General features: G+C 42.8%; 1 protein-coding gene across 1 annotated transcript in view; it reads right to left on the reverse strand.

Annotated features, from left to right (window-relative positions):
• Positions 1-12,463: 12,463 nt before the first annotated feature.
• casc1 (cancer susceptibility 1) overlaps positions 12,464-22,595 on the reverse strand; it is a 58,879-nt gene continuing 48,747 nt past the window's right edge. The window contains exons 18-20 of the mRNA XM_087130835.1: positions 21,488-21,508; positions 15,198-15,299; positions 12,464-14,709 (exon numbers count right to left, since the gene is read on the reverse strand). Coding sequence (XP_086986961.1) covers positions 14,572-14,709; positions 15,198-15,299; positions 21,488-21,508 — 261 coding nt within the window. The 3' untranslated portion in view covers positions 12,464-14,571. The remainder of the gene's footprint in view (positions 14,710-15,197; positions 15,300-21,487; positions 21,509-22,595) is intronic.

Raw genomic sequence — 22,595 nt, forward strand, 5'->3', positions numbered from 1 at the left:
TTTATACAATTAAAACGTCCTTGTTTTTTTCTGACATGAAAATAAACTTCAACTAGTAGCAAAACCTTTAGTGATCCTCAACACTTCAAACTACACTGAAGAAATAAGTTAACTTTAACCTGTAACACAAGTAAAACATATTTACAAAGTGCTTTTCCTTGCTAGTCATAGACAAAAGATAGAAGCAAATAAAAATTAAGTGCTGCCTTCTGCAACTGAGAGATACTCATTGGCATCGACAGGTCTCAGGTATGCCTGATGGTGGACTTCTTCTCGAATCAGCCTGCCATCGAGGAAGGTTTTGCGGAAGATCTTCTCTTCTATGGTTGCAACCTTCATCCTCTTCGCTGGTTTCCCTTCCTCGTCTCTGTCAGTCTTCTCCTCCTGGGGAACTTTTAACACAATTTATAGTTTCCCCAAATCCTCCCTATATCGTGCCGGGAGCCGGTGTTCCCTCTGAGGGTACCTTCTGGGAGCGTCTGTCGGGCCATTCCCCTCGTCCTTGTATCCTGAAGGACCAACCGTTTGAGCCTCAGGAGGCTCATTACTTCTTCCATGAACCTTACTCACTCCATCATGTACAAGCTCTACGCCAATAGATTGGGGACCCCTTGCTATTTCCTGCATTAAGGGTTCCTCAATCACCTTCGGCTCATATCGCCATGGTTTTAGGGTCTCGCCAGTGTATGGTTTGAGCCTGTCTCCATGAACTACAAAAGCCTTACTTCCAGGCTTCCGTTGAATCCTGTAAGTTACATCAGAGAGTTTCTTGACCACCAGAAATGGTCCATCCCAGCGAAGTTCTAACTTCGGGGACCTCCCTTTCTTCTTGGACTTATTGAAAAGCCAGACGAACTGACCTTCCACCAACCCTCCTCCATGCACCTTGCGGACGTAGTTCCGCTTTTGATGCCTGGCACTTTGTTTGAGGCACTCTCTAGCTCTGCTATGAGCCTCCTGCAGATTCTGCCTCAACCCTCGTGCAAAATCTGTTTTTACCGGGTCCTCCACTGTAGGACCCTCAATTACCAAGTCCACTGGCAACCTGGTCTCCCTCCCCAGCATCATCATATTCGGAGACTCACCAGTCGACTCTTGGGGAGTGCATCGATATGCAAAGCATGCATATGGCAGACACTCATCCCAGTCACGCTGTTTCCTCTTTGGTTCAATCATCACAGCAACCATGTTGATCAAAGTCTTATTGAATCGCTCGACCAGTCTATCGGACTTTGGGTTGTACGCTGTAGTTCGAGTTTTGGATATGCCCAAAACCTGACACATCTCACCAAAGACAGCCGACTTAAAGTTTGTCCCTTGGTCTGAGTGCATTTCCAAAGGAATCCCAAACCTACAGACAAACTCGGTGACAAATTTATTTGCCACGGTTTCAGCCCTGGCATCGGGGAGGGGATATGCCTCCATCCACTTGGAGCAGTAATCCCCGACCACCATGATCCAAGAATTGCCACTGTCACTCCGGGGCAGTGGCCCCAGCAAGTCCACACCACTCTTTCCATGGGCTCGCCAACCACGTACTGTTGTAAGGGGGAAACTCTCCTCTTTACAGGAGACTTCCTCCTTCCACAAAGTTTGCACTGTCTTATGAAAGACCTCACGTCAGCGGTCATTCCCGGCTAGTAATACCGCATTTTTACCTTGGCCAGTGTCTTTGTGACACCCAAGTGACCGCTCATCCGATCACCATGAAGCTCACGAAGGACCTCTTCTTGAAGCTTCCTCGGAAGTACCAGTCGCCACGTGACTGACTTCCCATCGTCAGACTCCCACCTTCTGCAAAGCACCCCATTGCGCATTTGCAACTGGTCCCAGAGGGACCACAGCGTTTTGTGGGCAGCCGAGGTGCCTGAAACAGTTTCCCAAAGAGGTCTACTGCTCAGCTCCTCCTTAGATTTAACAATCCAACTCATGCTGGATCCTCCAGCTGTGCTTGCCCAACAGCATCCCTCGGCATACAAGGTTGGGCAAAAACACTCCTCATCTCAACCTTTGGAACTCCTGGATTAGCAACAACTTGTCCCTGACCCACAAAAACACCAGGAGGTTCAGCACCCTCAAACTCATCAGGTACCTGAGGTACCTCCACTGCCTCCTCCTCATCATCATGCCGACTGCACTGCTTACAGATCTTCCTGGACAGCCCATCGGCATTCCCATGCTTTCGTCCAAGTCGGTGTTGAATGGTCAAATCATACTCACTGATGACTTCAAGCCATCTAGCAAGCTGGCCCTCGGGGCTCTTAAAATTAAGCAACCACCGGAGGGCAGCATGGTCAGTGCGAAGGACAATCTTCCTACCATACAGGTACTGCCTGAACTGTTTCAAATAGACCACTACCGCCAACAACTCCCCCCGCGTAACACAGTAGTTCTTTTCAGCCCTACTCAATTTGTGGCTGGCATATGCGATAACTTTCTCTTCGCCTCCGTGGACCTGGGACAAAACTGCCCCTATTCCAACTCCACTAGCATCCGTGTCTATGATGTAGTCACTGTCTGGCACAGGGTAAGCCAAAACAGGAGCTGCCTGCAACTTCTGTTTAAGCTCCTCAAATGCTTCTTGACAAGCCTCGGTCCAGACAAATTCTCTTGACTTTTCAGTCAAAGTATGCAACGGTGAGGCCACGTAAGCAAACCCACGGATAAACCGCCTATAGTAGGAAGTGAGGCCAACAAAGCTTCGCACTTCCTTCACACACTTAAGTGTCGGCCACTCAGCCACGGCTGGCACCTTTTCGGAGTCCGTAGCTACACCCTCGGACGACACAATGTGTCCCAAGTAGTTAAACTGCTTCTGGAACAAGAAGCACTTACTTGGCTTCAATTTCAACCCAACTTCTCTCAACCTGGAGAGAACGACTCTCAGTCGCTCGATCTCCTCCTTGGCCGTTTTGCCAAATACAATGACATCATCCAGGTATATCAACAGGGTGTCCCACTGAAGGCCTGCCATTACTTTGTCCATCAGCCCCTCGAATGTGGCTGGGGCATTGCAGAGGCCGAAAGGCATGCATCTCCACTGACACAAGCCATTTCGGACCACAAAAGCTGATTTCCTACAGGCATCCTCGTCCATGGCCACCTGCCAATATCCCGAAGCTAAGTGTAATGTCGAAAACCACTCGGCACCCGCAAGAACATCGAGCGTCTCGTCAATCCGAGGCACAGGGTACGCATCTTTGGTGGTCACCCTGTTTAAGCCTCGATAATCAACACAAAGTCGACGTGACCCGTCCTTTTTCCGGATTAACACCACACTAGCAGCCCAGGGGCTGTCAGACAGTTCAATAATCCCCCTCTTCTGCAAGTCCTCTACTTGCTTCATAATCTCCCGCTGATTGCACAGAGGGTGGCGCCTTGGCCTCTCTTTGATTGGCCGGGCATCACCAGTATTAATCTGGTGTCTCACCACCTCTGTTCGCCCTATATCATGCTCGCCTGAAGAAAAGACATCTTGAAATTCAACCAGGCAAGACTTCACCTCAGCATGATTATCCTCATCAAGGTTGACCTTACTACGGTCAAACAAATCATGCAGGTGACTCGGGAGGTCTCCGCCAACCTCGCCCGTACATTTCCGACTAGCAACAGCAACCGAATCAACCTCCACTGTTGCAATAGTGCCAACCGCTGTCCCCTTCCAAACAACCCGTTTCTCCTTGTTTGGATTTAAAATCCGTAGAGGAAGAACCTCTGCCCTCGACTGGACCAGTGTTCTGGCTAGCATTAGGCCTCGCTCAGCCAATTCACCTCCACTTCCCACAGGCTCGATGATTGCTGGCTGATCAGCTGCCTTACAGATAGTGGCTACGTCGCCAGGCACAACAGCCTCGTGACCTGCAGGAATTTCCATGGTTTCAGCCACGAGCACCCTTCCAATGAATGGCTCTCCGGTACTGCTTGTACATTTCAGCCGCTCACCATTCAGCCTCAATTCGAGACTTTGGAAATCTAAATCCTGGTAGACTCGACTACTGACCAATGTGTCTGTAGACCCTGAGTCCACCAGGAACCTACAGTTTGTTCCCCTTACAACACCAATGAACAACCCATATCTAGGCCGAACACCCAACTTAGGCTGAGTGCCTATAGGCTCTCCGCCTTCTGATTTCCGCCTCTTCCTGCCTTGCTTGGGCCCTCTGGAACATCCAGCCTGCCCGCGGGCCCACTGGTCGGCTGGCTGACGTTTCCCTGCTCACTTTTCTGCTTGTGAGGCTTACTGCACTCACGAGCGAAATGACCAGCATCCCCACACTTAAAACAATTCAACTCACTAGGCTTCTTCCTTCCAGGCTTTGGTGACTGCCTTGGAGGGGACTTTGCTTGTCCCCTTGGGCTTAGACCTTGTTTGCTGAGTCCTGTCAGCAACTCAACCATCTGGTCTAATCTCTTTGACTGATGACCAGCATTGTCCTCAATTTTCTGAAGACGTCGCTCAGTGTCAGAGTCGATAGCCCTCGCGAATTTCGCGGGCTTTCCCTCGGCTCTTCTCTGAACCTCAATCTTTTCGAAGTTCTCGGTCTCAAGAGCAGCCTGTATCGCTTCGTCCAATGTTTTGGGATGAACACAATGAATGCCTTCCCTCACAACTTGACTACTAATTGCATCGACAAAATGATTTTTACCAAGGCGCTCTCGGGCCTCTTCAGGAATTTCAGGGTAAGCCTTCACTGTGAGATCACGGAATGCTTGGCCCAACTCCTGTAGAGTCTCTTTAGGCCCCAGTCTTCTGTGTCTCAATTCCACCAAACAGTTTTCGGCCTGTCGACCAGGGCCGAATCTTCTCTCCAACACCTTAACCAGTTCACAGTAAGTGAACTTCTTTGAACCATCGCCCAGACTTCGTAGGGCATCACCCTGAAGGCTGACAGCCAGAAATTCTTCTGCCTGTTCCTCACTCCACATATTTACCTTGCGGCATGCCTCAAAATGTTGGTAATAATCGTTCCACAGAACTTTACCATTGTATCGGTCGGGGGTAATTGTAGGCCTGTGAGGCTTACTCTGAGGTTTACTAGGAACCCCACCACTTACTAACCTAGACTCCCTTTTAAGGGACCAGGGCCCCTCCCTAGGTGAGTCAACCTCACCAACAACTTTGTTGGATTCCCCCACAGTTGGGCGAGTTAGAAAACTCAACAACTCACTGTGTAACTCTCGCTCCTTTTCGGTGCAATCAACCTCACGGTTCAAAAAAGGATTGGTGCTAGGACTACGCATGGGAATAGGCCTCACAGGTGTACTCTCAGCTTGCCCTGGCACTTCCTTTGGAACCAATTCCGGTGATGTACCAACACAGGAACACTGTTGTGCCTTCAATGAGGCATACCCTGAGGTATCCTCAGGCAACCTCCAGTCGACTTCCGCTTCGACCTTTATACGAGGCATATCCCTCCCCTTAGGTGTATGTGCCTCACTCACAACCTCAGGCTGTGAACCTTTTTTAACAGCCTCGAGCTCAGCGGAAAGACGATCCCGCTCCCACTTGAGCCACTGAACCTCCATTCCTGAATGGTTCAAATCATCTAGGACAGAACCCTTTTCAGCCCCCATCGAGCCAACACCAATGTCCTTAACCTCGCTCATACTGGACTTCCCTCCTGAGCAGGAATCTCAGTCTCAATTATACTCTCTAGACTCGGCCACCGGCCACTTGGCGATATTGGTAGCTCACAAGCCAATTCAGGCTGCGGGACAAACAGTCCCAAGCCTCTGGAATTTACCAACCCTTGTGTACCTACTACCACCTGGTGAATTCTCAACAGGTTTGGCAGTTGCTGTCCTGCCGTACGTCGCAAGGATCGCAACTCTGCTCGAATCCTAAACAGAATCCCCACCAATGTCACTAACCCAACAAGGAACACGACGTACAGGGCAGTCACTACCCAGGTAAGCATAACCCGCCTACCTCATTACAATTACCCTCACGGTGCACCTCAATGAGGTTTACTGACAAAATTTTCCAAAAGAAATTCCCTTATGCTATTACTCTCTACAACCAGATAAAATCACAATTCAATCCTAAAAATCCCACTTCTGGCACCATTTGTGGCGCATGCAACTGACACCTCTTGTGGTAGACCCAGTAACCGGCCGGATCAGGGATGGAATTGACCTGGCCCAACCCCACAAATATATTTATTAACCTTGAGCAAGGATGAGCGGCTACCCTGACATAAGGGGGGATATCAGTTAACGAACGGCGGACGAAGCCTAGGGGCAGTTCGTTGGGTGGAAGTTTACCACCAATTAGGAAAGACTGGATTTATCTGGCAATACAGTAATGAAACACAGGGAAACCTAAATAAACCTCACAGTGACACAGGATTTCCAAGGACAATAATCAAGTATTGGATTTATTGCAATAAAAATCAATAAGGTATATAAATCACACAAGGTTTATGTACACAATACACCTCACAAGGCAATACAATATGCCTCACGTGGTGAACTAACCACCTTACTAACTTAAACACAGCTAGCCTACAACCCAAGGGTTACCTCACTAAATAGTGATAGCCCTCACACAAATAACACAGAGTGTCATGCAAAACAGGGTCGATCTAACGAAAGGAAATTTACCCTCACAGCGATCTGAGTACATCAAGTAAACATCAATGCTAGTTAGCACAATGACAAGATTGCCTTCCAGCCGTCACCCCACTATCAGTGCTTACAGACGACAAGCAATCCAACAGGAAAGACCACTATAGCTCCAAGCCTAGGTTCACGACACTCAGCTCTATCACTGAAGTAATCTAGACCCAATACGGTTCGCTACTACACCTACCAGTTATAGTCACTACACGCAGCGCCCCTGGTGCAACGTCCACGCTATACCTCGCACAGTCACAGCACAGAACGGTAGACAGCGTCTTCCACGATCCTGCCACTCTGCGACCCAGCAGCGAAACTCACTAACTGATTGTTCGCGCTCTAAGCACACCGCAAGCGCCCAGACCTAGTGCTCTACGCAACACTGGTTGGTCAATGCAATGCTTAATAATTCATGACTTAGACTGGCATTCATGCCTACCCTTGTTTCGTCACATTTCGAACAACACAAATCAAATCATTTTTAAAATAAAAATGTGGAATATTTCCTATTGGCTTAAACTTGGAGACGGTTTTGAAGCGTCCTATGTCTGCTCACGAGCTCATTATTAATATTTTTGTGATCCCACGGTTTCTTATTTTCTACAATAAGACGTGCCATAATCACGAGGGATCATGGAATTATTTATATAAATCCGAAATTTGCGATTGATAGTATCCCGTTCTGAGTATTTCTTTCACAAAAAGCCCCGCAATGCGGGCCTATTTTGGATAGAGGCAGGCGGTTACATTCGTATGAGCGCATAGTTTTACCACTATTAGGGGGGTATCTTCGGGAAAAGGCGAATATAAAAGTTCATAAAATTGAAACGAAAAGTGATCGATCTGTCCATAATCTTGAATTTCCAGCGAAAAAAATGAAGGCCAACCTCTTTGCGAGGTTCAAGAGTCGGCGCTATTTCGGTCTACGGGCGCGTATTTGGTATAATGCAACCATAAGACTCAGTGGGTCCGAGTTGACTCGAGATGGGTCCGAAATGGCGTGGGTCCGAGTTGGCGTGGGTCCGAGTTGGTTGTGGGTCCGAGATGGTCGTGGGTCCGAGTTGGTCCTGGGTCCGAGTTGACCTGATCCCGGTGAGTTGGCCGGGCCGGCCCCAAGCGCAGCGCAACCTGCGTAATGGTATGGAATTCCATATCTGCCGTCGTGCGTCGCCCGTCGTATTTTTTTGTCACGATTGCGCAGTGGTATTTTTAACTTTGACCCTTGATCATTTCACATGTACATGTCCTTATGGGTGCATACCACTAATTCAAGTGAGAATTTCTGGCCAGCTCATTAGCATTAAAAGTGCCCCCCCCCACAGTATCTTTTGAAAAAGGAGATTGTTTAGCCCCCAAAATGATGAGATTGTGTAAATCGTTGCCGGGATCAACTCCGTGGGTGTTTGAGCTTTCATATCAGAGCAGAAGGGCTAAAAATTACGGTTGAAAAATGGTCCTAAGCGCCCGAGAAAGTGGAGGGTTGCCACTTGAAAAATGGCTGCAATCAGATTTCGGAAAAATCACTTTTGGGGGGGATTTTGTTTTGTGGGAATAATTAAAAATGTAATTGGTTAACCAACAAAAAATTGAAAAGAAATTGAAAGATAAGTGACCAGACAAGAATTTAATTTGTGTTTCAGAAATCTCAGGGATGTTGGCGTGCATGCTATTGGGCCCTGAACGGTGCTGATTTTACACTGTTTTCAATGGGGCTTGAATTAGTGGACTGGACCCTTGTTCGATCGATCCACCATGCCTGACTCTCATTTTAGCAATAGAACTAGAAGATGTACATGTATTCGTTTTTGCAGTTGCGCCAAACTCCAATTGAAAGAAGAAATAATATCTTAACACCGGTTAGGCCTAAGTGACGTTTATACGAAATAATACCATTTTGGTTACATAAATAAATTAACAAAATAGACTTTGGTTAGGGTAGATTGTTTTTCTCGATAACTTAGGTACTCTAGACGTAACTTAACTCGTTAACAGCCTGACTTTAGGTCTATAGCCTATGTAATATTTCTGTCTGTCCCTGCACGATATCCCACAGAACGGAATGTAAATAATAGATTATTTACAATATTTAATTCCTTAATAGTTTTCCATAAGAGACGAACTGATTCAACATTATTTTGAGGGCGGGTATACCTATGATGAAATCTGCTGTATACTCCAAATTAGACATGACTTTAGTTGCAGGTTGGCTCACAGAAGTCTTTTAAACAGTAACGTTACTTGTTAGCTCCATAAATAATGCTGATGTGCTGGACAACCTGTTCTCATTGGTCTATCCACCATGGCATACACACCCACAAAAACCAACACGTCGTATTTTCTGAAACTTAAACAAAGTAGTAATTGCCCCCTAACAATACATTTAATATACAGTTTGATATCCACAGCACGTCTAGTATTTCTGGATTTCAAGGTGAAATTGAGAGGACAAGATGGAATATCTGTATCGGTTGGCAGATTTCTTACTGGAATTTGACGAAAACAAGTCAGCACATTTTTACAGTATGCAAATTAGAATAACACTGTGGACAAGTTGGCCGAAACATTTTTGCTGAAAATGTTTTTCCCCAAAAAACACTTGGTTGAATTCTCAGAGAAGCGATATTTTCTTGTCAAAGGGCAGGGGTAGTCTAGCATTATTGGAATTAATTATGTGACTAGTATATGCTTTGCAGGTGGGATTTGTACTTGCCTTATTCGGAAAAGATCTTTAGAAGTGAATGGAATCATCACATTGTCATTTGTTAAACCCCGGTTTTGGCAGGTCCTATGCAACCCATTTGATGGGCGACGCACGACGGGCGACCACGACGGACGACGCACGACGGACGACGCACGACGGGCGACGCACGACGGAAAATGGCATGTTTGGAACTGGCAATTGGCAGAATTTGGACGCAACAAAAAGCAAAATGCGACGGACGACGGGCGACGGCAGATATGGAATTCCATATAATGGACTCTTCAAGCGTTGAGCATTTTCAGAGTTCGCTGCACAATGCTTCTCGTTTTCGCAATTTCCGCATGATTTTTGGAACCTTTCGCACCGCTTTCGCAAAATTTGTGGACCCACAACCAACTCGGACCCAAGACTAACTCGGACCTACGACCAATTCGGACCCACCCTGAGTCAACTCGGACCCAACCCCAGGAGCGTGATTAACTTTTTGGAAATTTTTATTTTGTCCACTTTTACATTTTAGCATTTGGTAAATGACACTTTTACTGCATGCTGCAAAGATGTAACGTCCTCTCTACACGTGATGCAGGGAAACAGTGGCACAGACTTCCCAGAACTTCTCCGTTTTCGAGTTTGAACAGGCATGGTGGTTAAAAACCGTACAGGACTAGATTTGATATCAGTGATGTCTTGGAACAAGTCACGGTGATGAGTAACCGACGAGCGTCGTATTTTTATGGAGGCACATTTCCTTTAATGTCTTATTTGCCGCTTGTAATCTGGAATCTTTATCAGGCATTAGCTTCCGAGGTACCGGCGTGATTGACCAGAAAGACTGATTTTGTCACCTTCCATTCTTGAAACCCTATGATCGGACTAGATTTGATATTAGTGATGTCTTGGAACAAGTTATAAGTAACCGACGAGCGTCGTATTTTTATGGAGGCACATTTCCTTTGATGCTTAATTGCCACTTGTAATCTGGAATCTTTATCAGGTATTAGCTTCCGAGGTACCGGCGTGATTAACCATAAAGACTGATTTTGTCACCTTCCATTCTTGAAACCCTATGATCGGACTAGATTTGATATTAGTGATGTCTTGGAACAAGTTATAAGTAACCGACGAGCGTCGTATTTTTATGGAGGCACATTTCCTTTGATGTCTTAATTGCCACTTGTAATCTGGAATCTTTATCAGGTATTAGCTTCCGAGGTACCGGCGTGATTGACCAGAAAGACTGATTTTGTCACCTTCCATTCTTGAAACCCTATGATCGGGGAGTGGGAGCTTGGGACAACCAATGGGAGCAGCTTTTGGAGTGTGATTGACAGTACCAAATCATTGACACCCTTTCTCCTAGGTTTTTTTGGCACCCCAGATCACCAGAAGAAATCGAATGAACTTTCACCAAACAGCCCCCCAAATTTTTGTTGCAATAAAAAGCCACAGAAAGGCCCTTCTGATGTACATAACAGATGCTGCATGCGTACAACACATACTGCAAATATACATCAATGTCACGAACAATGACCTTTTATAATGTCTCATGCTGTTTCCCCCACCTCGCTTTTCAAATTTTTTTGGCCTGGCAAGTCTTACACCTCCACCTTGCCTCATCCCCACCCCCCGAATACCGGCAAAATTCAGGTAGATGGAGGAATTCATCCAGACAGGCCTAAACTGACTGTCCAAATAACGCAAATAGGTTGGCAATTTCGAACAACACAAATCAAATCATTTTAAAGTAAAAATGTGGAATATCTCCTATTGTCTTAAACTTTGAGACAATTTTGAAGCGTTGTATGTCTGCTCGCAAGCGCATCATTAATATTTTGTGATCCCACGTTTTTTTGTTTTTTTTTTTACAATAAGACGGGCCATAATCACGAGGGATCATAGAATTATTTATATAAATCCCGAATTTGGGATCGATAGTTTCCGATTCAGAGTATTTCTTTCACAAAAAGTATTTGGTGTAGTGCAACCATAAGACTTAGTGGGTCCGAGTTGACTCGAGGTAGATCTGAGTTGGCATGGGTCCGAGTTGGTTGTGGGTCCGAGATGGTCGTGGGTCCGAGTTAGTATTGGGTCCGAGTTGGCATGGGTCCGCGTTGACCTGATCCCCAGGCAAACACTGTCTCAGTTCAAGGCAGAAATTAACAGACCCAGTCCCAACTTGTTTTTCTTGAACTGAGACTGTGTTGCCTGTGGGCCAAGCTACACAACGTGTGGTCTATTGCAAGTGTGCGATACTGCCATGCACATGTACTGTGCGCTATGTACATGTACACTGTACATGTCAGCATTCTGGCAATGACGTCATCCAATCAGCCTTGGAGCGTGAACGTCAAAAAGGGGATGTGTTGTGGGCGGGGAAACGCAGGATCTTTTCATTCATCTGGGGTCACAATTAATGGGGAAAACATTAAATTTACGATCGATGTTTTTGAAATGGTTGCGTATCCATCGTTAGATACTTCACGTGAAATAAATGCTTTCAATACCCCTTGTTTTTTGTAACATAGAAAGAACTGAATTTACTTCAGTAGGCCCTTCGCAAGGTAGTGCTGGAAGAAAAGCTGTACTGACAAGATTTGGACTTCTTGTACATGTACTTGAATGCATCGTAAACACAGCAGCTTTTGATTTGTTGTGCACTCTTGCACCAATGTGGTCATTTTATTCAGGGATTACTAGCAACAGGAATGTAAACTTGTCTTAAATATTGTATGCATTGGTGCTTCCCTCTTGAAGTACCTAGAGTTCCATGAGCTACTGTTTAACGCACCTGCATCGGTCATGAGGCAGTGTATGCCTGTTTTGCATGTTTCAATCTAACACCTTCAAGGCCTATCCCCAACATGTACATGTACCTATACAGCTTCATTACTACAGTATGAGCCTTATCAATCTTTGAGTTGACAAATATTCAAGTAAGTTGCCAAATAAAAAGACCTCAAAATTAGTTCAGGTATCTGTGTTGCTTGATCATCTTTAACCTCTGTAGGATGTACTAGCTGTGTCCTCAATACAGGCCACTGACAATGCCAGAACAGCAACGGTATCAGATACAAAGTCCACCGTGGATGTACAAGTAAAGTTCAACAAACTAAACAGTATCAGATACAAAGTCCACCGTGGATGTACAAGTTAAGTTCAACAAACTTTATTAACAAACCATATGCAACTAACAAAATATACTCGTATTTTTTGTAGTCAAGGTGATAGAAAATGGACGGCAGATCAAATTAGTAGTTTTTTACACATTACACTCACGGCAATATATCTGTATTGTACATAAACAACCTTAAAAGTAGTCCATCAAACCAATCCATTCATACCTACAAAACAGGGAAAAATAAACATCTTTGCAACAAATATATTTATAAGATTAATTTTACAGTAACTTCAAATACATTTGAATACAGTGTGACCATGAACAATATACAGTAACTTTTAATTGTGAATGTCGAATAATTATTGGTCTTTGAACGGGCAAACTTCCTACAGACTTCCTTACTAAAGCAAATGTCACCACATAGCCGCTAGTGACAACAGTAAACTGAACTGACTTGCAATCAAAAATCACTAGAGCTATTCACAATTGTGTGCTAGAAAATCCAATAGCCAAGGGCCTCAGGTTACCACAGATGAGGTCAAATACCTGTGATACTAGTAATGCCCGTCATACACACACTCATATATACATGTATATATCCCAAAAGGGAATGCAATTCAAACAAGTGAAAATCAGATCAAGTGGAATGAAGAAGTTAAATTTGAATAGAATCTGGTACACTGAGTTCTTTGTACTTATGCAAACCTAACAATTTGAATTCTCCATACTAAAGACACTGGAGTTATACCTTGTGATTCGGCGCAAGCTTCTGCTTTATAGTTACATGAGAGATGCCTTGCCACAATACACTGTTTACGATGGATAAGAACGGCACAAAGGAACCAGTCCATTCCAGAGATGGTGGTCAGGCAAAAGCTTGCCTCGAATCACAAAAAATACCTCTGCTACAGCTTAACACTGAATACCTACACTGAATAGACATGGACTTTTTCCTAATCCACGTGTACTTGTTCTTTTTCAACTCATTTCCAAATTTAGGCCATTTTCAAGTCTCCTATCAATAACACTCCATGGCAATATTTATACAAAGAATAAGCATGTGGGAGAGGGTATACATTGTATAATATTCAGTTTGTACATATAAGTGGCTTCGTCATACATGTTGATGCACTGGTCACTCATTGCAGGCTCTAATTGGACCAACAATGAAGTTGGGTGTTACCTTCCAGTTCCATGGGTAACTCTACGTGCAGTTGTCGTGGTTTAAACTGAAATATCAAACTTACGAACCAGATATGGACCAAATGGATTTAGTGGAGAGCAATTTCACATGTATAACAATCATGTGGGATTAACTTGGACACTACACAATGTGAGGCAAAAATATACACACGATGTGAACATGCTAAACAAAAGGCACAGGAACTTGAGACAGTGTGGCTAGCGTTGTGGGGGATTAACATACTATTCTTCAAGATGTTAGATTGGTTGTTTTCCCTAAATTGTGTAAAAGCCACTTTTTTCCAAGTCAGTATTTGAGAAGTTACTTCAACAATATCAAGCCAAACATGAGTACTGTCAAACCACATATTGCCCAATTCAACAGTTCATGCCCCCTCCTGAGGGGAAATGTAAAAACAATTACAATCTAATATCATACTTTGTATTCTATGCAGTTAGTCACACAGCATTCATTTGCTTGCTCTAGGAAGTGCCAACATAGAAAGAGCTATCCACTGTGTATTTTGCACACAGCATTGGTAAACCTTTTTGGGGTTGACAAGAAGAATAATTGCACATGGAAGTTGCAATAAAGTCAGACATTCAAATACTTCACTCTAACAGAGCTGAATTCTCCAAATTCAATATGATTTTCCCCTGACACTTGGGGGTTAGAGTTAAAAACATGTACATAGAACTAGAATAGGCTTGTAACAAAAGGGTTTTTAGTACCGGCATATTGTCTTTGGAAATACTAATTTAACTCTTGATAACAATTTCAGTAAAGGACCCGAAATGAAAAATCATGATATAAAGACTTAAACTATTCAATCCGTGTAATATATGAAAACAGCAACTTTGAATGTCTTTTCATTTTGGAATGCAGATATTTGCAGTACATGTACTGCAATCCCATGTATTCTTGTGACTGGAACCATGAAGCACTTACAATTTAGGAATAAGTTAAGAGTCTAGTAGCTGAAAGCAGCTGATACACAGCATCTACAAAGCGGAAGTCAGTGTTGCCCATTCTATCCATTCCTTCTTCAGTAGACAACTCACAAACCATGTGATACAAGTCAGCATGGAACTAAAGGACAAGCACAAATCAAACTGGTGAGACAAACGGAATCACAGACCTATCTGAAATGTTTCAATATGAGTGAATCTCATCACTTTCTTGAAAGCCAACTTTATCAGCTTAAGGACAGGCAATTACCCCAAATCCCATTGTAATATTTCAACCTAGAGCCTTCATTTGGAAAATGTGCCATGTGAAACTTCAAAACGTAATCTTAAATGACAAAATCTACATGATTTTTCCATGGAGTGTTTTTCTTCTTGTAGTGCCGTGTAATTTCTTTCACAGCAGTGAATTTATGGCTGATGGACAGTTTTGACATCATTTTCTTATAGAGTTTACGTTGATTCAAACGTTACCTTCAGTGAGAGAAGCAAGGAATACAACCAGAGAAGAACACAATTTGTAGTGGTAACAATGGTGAATCAGACCAACCAGTGATTCGTACAGGCAATTCTAAATACCACTTTGATTTCATAAATGTCATGTGCACCTACCTGTGATCCATCTGCATAGTCTTCAGAGAATTCCTCATCATATTCAGAGACTCGTAGCTTCATTGTTCGCTGTTTGCTTACCATCAACAAAGACCACTCGTCCTGTGATCAAGACAGCACACCAAGAATTCACGTAAATGACATTCAAGGTATCCCCTGCTAGATACTCAAACTCAAGCACCACAGTGATACAATGGAAATGACGTTCATTTCCCACCTGACTGATCTGCATTCATGTATATATACTTTAAATGCTTCACTCCAAACATCTGAAACAAGTAGAACACAAGATCCTGAATTTGTTTTTTATTATGAAATGACAGCATTATTTTATAATATTGTTTCTAGTACTTGTGACCTACAATGGGCACATTAAGACAGAGTAAGAAGGAAACTCATGAGGACAGCAACCAAAATATAATTAAACCGATAGGAAACAAAAACTGTTGAAACAGTGGAATAGCAGAAACATGTGGAGCTACAGATGCTTAAACCCAACAGCCTCTGTTTTTGCACTTGTATGTCTCCACATCAAACATAGGCTTATGTTTAAAACTTGTTATTGACACTACCAAGAAACTTCATGGAACCCATCTGGGAGAAATTTACAAGGAATGCATGTGTGTGAACCAAAGGAGAAGTTCACGGCACAAAATGTGATTTGAACATTGGAATTTTGAGGTCAATTGTGGAAGTTTTCCATTCTCATGTTTGTTTAATTGGCATAAATCTGTATTAAAATCACTCAGAAACTTCTGAACAAGCACATCCCTGTTTAAATTGTGAGCACTAAATGCAACTCAGATCACACAACAAACAAAGAATGAGAGTCAGTCTTCCAATCAAAGGGCATAATAAATAGTTTAAAATGTATACCGTACAGCTAGATGGAAATATTGAACCTTAGAAATCATGAAACACCATATGTATTGACAGATTCTGTTGACAAATTCAGTACTGTTCAGGTTAAATTCTGCTGCTAGATGTAGAACGCTTTATGGCTCCAGTTTCAAAAGAAATTTGATAGGGTGCATATTGTAAGTCTGACGCCTCATAGGTCCTAGGCCTCAAAAGTCTGAATTTTCAGACTTATGAGGCGTCGGAATAATGAGGTGTCGGATTTATGGGCAATTTTTTTTTTCAGCCTCATAGTTCTGACGCCTCAAAGGTCCGACGCCTCATATATCCGACATCGGACCAACGAGGTGTCGGACTTAATATGAGGCGTCAGTGCGATTGACTTTGAAACACGGAGGAGTGCAGGCCTGCAGAACGCGACCCTGCATGTCATAAATAATACACCATATTTGACACCGGGAACCAGTCTTGTTCCTAGTGCTGTCATCATGCGCTCGTAACGAGCGTCAAATCAAACATCGGACTTGTGAGGCGTCGGACCTATGTGGTGTCAGACTTTTTAAATGCTTTTTTCGGACTTATGAGGCGTCAGAATTATAAGGCGTCAAACTTACGAGCTGACCCCATTTGATACTCCTGTGAATACGCCTTTGTGCCAATAAATATTTCAGGAAATAATCATGCCGATGCATGGTAACTAAAACAAGGTATTCTGTTACTGAATAGAATGACTGAAGAGTGTCTGAACAGCATCTACAGGTTTGAATGGGCCCTTTGAATGGTCAGACTGAAGGAAAAGCTGCACTGGCAAGCACTGACTGCTTGGATGGATGCAAGAGGTTAGCGAAGCAATCCCACAATAGTCTTCTTTGTGCAGTCTTGCTTTCGTTCCAACATGGTAGGTTCAAACAAATGGCTTGGATGAATATGAAAGTGTACGAGATCATTTCGATAACTCTGATGAATTCTTTACAGCTATGAGAGATTCTTGATGGACCAGTCATGTGGATTTTGGACAGGAAGATTGGGATAAGCCAATTTTTATCAATTCTAAAGAAAAATCTCAATTACACTGCTGTTTTATGTGTATAACACTGCAAGCAAACGTGCTTCCACTAGCTACATGGTGCAGACATGAAAAGATGCTTGGTTAACCACTCCCTGCCGGGCGACTTGTTTTCGAGTACATAGGCTTTATATGCAGAGCCGGAGAGCCCAGAACTGGGACAAAAGAGTTGGGCCTTATAACAAAAGACTGAGCTGCTGGGCATTACCGACATTTTTTTGCTCTCAATAGTGGAGATAATCCAGCCTTTTTTTGAAACAGTATACCACAGTTTGAGGCATTTAGAGCGAGCGGATTACCACCGGAGACAAAAGCTCTCCACAACTGCAGCGATGAGCCACACAACACCACTGCACGCTAATCTGGCCCCTATTGAAAAGACATCAGCAGTGCACTGCGCCGGTTTCGGGAACAAAAAGAATTTTACGTAACACCGCACAATCTGAGTTCTTTTTCCAAGGCTGCAGGCCTGCCTGAAATATTCAGGAGTCAATGAATTTTACCTGTCAGTTTTATGCCCAAAGAGTCCTTCATTTTGGTATAAACAGCCATTAAATGAAATGATGAATTTTTAAAGAATTTTGAAGACGGAAAATCTTGAAAATGAGCCGGCATCTTGTCTTGCTTAAGAAAAGTCCACCCGGCAGCAAGTGGTTAAAAACCCAGAAGTACATGTCCACTGGTTGGCAATGGCTGTTTTTAAAGACTGTAAACTGCTCAGGGCAATAATCCAGACCATTTGACTTCTATGAACAAATGAAATAGGAAAGTCATGAGTACTCTAAGTTTGTGACAATCTGTCAACTGGTATACATGATATACATGGTATACATGGTATACAAAAAAAAGCCACTTTGGTATTGCAACAGCACAAGTTCAAAATGAGGTGAGTTGTAGTTTATTTAAGAAAATCAACACACATAAGGTCAGCACTGGCCACATGCTAAGTCACAAGCACTCTACAGGTCCAAACTGGTTTTGTGTTCTTGGATGACCTTGCCTGTTTGGAATACCAAACTGACTATAAAGATACAATGGCTTTGAATATGACTGGCAGGTGTTAGATGAACATGACATCACAAGATGTGTTAGCATCGGATTAAACAGATTAATGAGCTCCTACCTTTTTCTTTTGGCAGTCAACCATGCAAAGCAACAAGTATATGAAAGAATAGTTAGCGGATTACTGACATTACAAGCAAAGCATTACATATTCAGGCACAGCAGGACAAACCAACTCAACTCTTCCCACTACTGAACATGCTACAGTCACTTCAAGACGGACAAACATTGAAAAACAAGCTTGCAATAAAAAAACTTGCGAGCATTCATAAAAGCTGAAACTAACATGGTCTGTAAAAACACATGAAGTCGCCAATGCGTTTTACGTATTGGATAATGTTATGTCATTTGGAATTTAAAATTGGACAATGCAGGAATTTGTTTTTGATATATTGGAGTTAACTTCTATTCATAAATACCTGGGACAGTTTTTCTACTTCTATTGGTCAAAACGTGTTACATGACCTTGTATGAACATTTGATAATGCCCGCAGATGGGTAATAATGCCCGCTGCATAAATCACACTCTGGCACATGGATACGAGACAGCTTAATTGGGTGTGATTGGTCAACCCAAGTTCATTGAAGGGGATTTTTATTGGACAACTTTCAAAACGAATATACCAAAAAATGGATGGGGGTGTTTGGGAAAAAGAAAGTAAAGTTTTAGAACAAAATCTTTGGATATCTATCATATGTTGACTTCTTTTAACTCTATGAATAAAACAGTATTTATGAATGGGAACAAATATGAGCTTGGCCAGTCTTAAACTAATATTTAAGACTTTGCTCAAGAGAATGAACGCTGATAATGTCCTTGCCGTTGTGGCCATTCTCCCAAGCCAGTCTCAAATGCATGTTTAATACTGGCCACGAGGCCAGGGTGCCTGAAATCGGAACCTTCTTTAAAAGAAAAGTTGCTGCAACCCCCCCCCTTTTGAGAAAAAAGTACTTACAGTCAGTTAAAGGTTTGGGCCGACAATAGTTCACTGGACTAAAAAACTGGCCTTTATTCATGGCCGGGGTGACCAAACTTGGAAACAAAAGACCGAGCTGCTGGGACTTGCCATTGAAGGTTCATACACTGTCAGTGCAGAGTACTGGCCATTAGCAGAAGTAATCTGTCATTTAAATATGGCTTTTACCCTTACTCAATATGTATTAATATTTACATAACCGTCACTGTTTGGAAACAGTGTCATAGTTTGCCGCTGCCAGCGCCCGCGGATTATCAGCAGGGACAAAAGTGTGCACTTCAGCGCTCCAGTAATTAGCGATACAATACCGCTGTGTGCTCATAAAATCTTGCCACACTGTGCAGCGTTCATTGTGTTGGTATGCCCGCTGAATGACCTAGTTCATCCTCATGGTAAACGCGCTCTGCATAGTAACACTGGCCGTCCAGCGTATCAACGCACCGGGCTAATTCCCCGAACAAAGAGGAAATTATGTGACACTGGATAATGGGGGCTATTTACTGGTTGCAACACTCACGCGTCAATGGAGGTTGCCTGTCAGATTAGAAAGATGTTAAAAGAAAAAAACTTTTCGAATTTTATGAATATAGGAATATTCAAATGTTTTCATTAAAAACCAAACGACCCGAACCCAAGGGAGGTTCATAATATCCCAAGTGATTTCATACTTTATTTAATAAAAAGGTCAAGTGTGGACTATCTGTTCCTGTGCTGTTCTTAAGGTTAGGCATCATATGAAAATGCTTCATAAAAAAACTGCGAAGGACTGCTTTATAAATTCTTTCAGATGATCAGTGACAGAGAACAAAAACGTTGTTGGCAAGTTGTTTGCAGACACCGTGCTTGATTATTCTCATAAACTGCATACAGAAAATCCACCAATGCATACAGAGAGGGAGAAATGGTCTGTACTGAATGGATGCTTCCAAATGTAAGGAGCCTGTTTGATTGTAGAATTGGTAGGCTAGTCAAATAAAGACACCTGTGTAATGACCCTTCAAATCTTGATTCAATAAAGAATCAAAAACTGCTCTCCGTCAATCTTAAGGATCAGCATCAGCTGGGCAAACATTAGATACATGAAAATGGTCAATGATGGTCAATGTATGATGTTTCTCAATCACATTTTTCTTTAAACACTTCCACTTGTTTTCCCGTAAAGATTCTGGTTTAAAACAATGCTCTACTGACCATACAAACGGGAACTTGACATTCATTGTAGTATGCATTAGTTTTTCATAGATTAAGTATCAGTGCTTGCAAGAGTCAAGTACCTTGTTTGAGTCTAACCAAATCTACAAGAACGCGAATGTCTTGAGTTAGACTCCAAACATATGGTGTATTTTATAGAGAATTATTCCAGATAGACATATTGGAAATGTTAACATCATGCTTATTAGAACAAGACACAATAACAGCACAATATTCAAGGTTGTTTTTTTCTTAATTGTGTGGAGTGTTTCTAAAAGCATGGCATGTGATGATATTTGTTGATTTGATGACAGTTACTGAGGCAATGCATGAAATGAGGTCACCTGTGTTGTACACTGTACATGCACATGTACACTGCATGTTCCTAACACAAGAAAATGCAAAAGTGACATGTACAGTGTACTTTCTCAAAACTGTAAATGGTACCATCCAAATGTAATAAATCTACTGGAGGGTATTAGCCACGGCAACCTGCTGGGTTTCAGTCACTTGTACATGTAATTGTTTGCATCTAGCCTATACACATGTCCAACTGTAGATCACCATACTTTAGGCAATCATGGTAAGCCTTATTGTAATACAGCTTGGGTGATTTGGCACAATGGTAGAAAGGCATTGTGGGAAGAAAAAAGGAGCAAACATTGTTCCCTTTTCCTTATGGAAGACTGTCCATATGATCACTTGGTATCCAGAAATGTCATACAAGTGGAGCAACCGCGTAGCACTACTGCGTCCAAATTGCAGGAAAAATGAGAAGACTACTGGCTGCTACCCCAACGTCAAACTGAACCCATGAACCATCTGACCAACAGTGTACAAAACATCTGCCCATACATACAGTGTGTGCTGATACTTAGATATGTGTACATACAGTATATCACTCTGTGCTGAGATGAACAAGATGACAGGTGCATGACAGTGACAGGTAACTGCAAACTATCAAATGTATTACTAGATGGGCATCTCGCTTCACTGAAAGGAAGCCCATAGAAATAGAGAACTGTGATCGACCAATGAAAACTCAATTTCATATTTAATAGTTCCCTCATCTAGGCTATACATGATGGTTTGCAGTCTTCCTGGATATGACAACTGAGCTACATGTAGTGCTATACCTTTTCATCGTCATCAACGTTCTTCAAGGCAGGAATTAAAGCAATCAGTGACAAAAAATAAAGCAGCAGCAATGCAATAAAGCAAGATACAATGCTCACCATCAATCTACAACGCTGTTCTATGGAGTTTGAAAGTTTGCTTTGTACAAAATGAGTTTCAAACTGCATGACATTTTACAATAGTCTGTAACGGCTACCATACATGTATTTCCAGAAACATATACATTGGTTAAATGCTCACAGTCACATGTGTACTCATACATGTAGCAGAGATGCTTAACACTGCATTAGTAAAGCAACTGAGATCTTCCAATATTGAAGCAACAAACAGAATGCCCTTGGTAATCATGTCATTAGCATTAGCAGACCATCTAATCCTCCACCTACATAGTTTGATTAGACTTGGATCATTGCCCCGTGACACTGTGACTCTAATCCTACACTGACATAGTTTGATTAGACTTGGATCATTGCCTCGTGACACTGTGACTCTAATCCTACACTGACATAGTTTGATTAGACTTGGATCATTGCCTCGTGACACTGTGACTCTATTCCTACACTGACATAGTTTGATTAGACTTGGATCATTGCCCTGTGACACTGTGACTCTAATCCTACACTGACATAGTTTGATTAGACTTGGATCATTGCCTCGTGACACTGTGACTCTAATCCTACACTGACATAGTTTGATTAGACTTGGATCATTGCCTCGTGACACTGTGACTCTAATCCTACACTGACATAGTTTGATTAGACTTGGATCATTGCCTCGTGACACTGTGACTCTAATCCTACACTGACATAGTTTGATTAGACTTGGATCATTGCCCCGTGACACTGTGACTCTAATCCTCCACTGACGTATTCAAATGAGAAGATGTTCTGGCTTCAATTTCACAAAGCCATTAAGCACAATTTCTAAGCACAGAAAATGTTGGCTAAGCAAAATGCAAGGTTACCAACCATATGTCACGATATGCACTGCCCATGAGTGGTTCCTAGCACAGCTGCTTTCGGCGAAAATCTGCCATGCAATAATTTCTGCTTAGCGCCTCCAAGAAATCGGTCCTCACATCTTATCAGCCCCAACACAATTACATAA

This window comes from Acanthaster planci, linkage group LG20, assembly GCF_054643075.1.
Source record: "Acanthaster planci isolate LZ-2023a linkage group LG20, COTS_SCS, whole genome shotgun sequence".
Classification (NCBI taxonomy): Eukaryota; Metazoa; Echinodermata; class Asteroidea; order Valvatida; family Acanthasteridae; genus Acanthaster; species Acanthaster planci.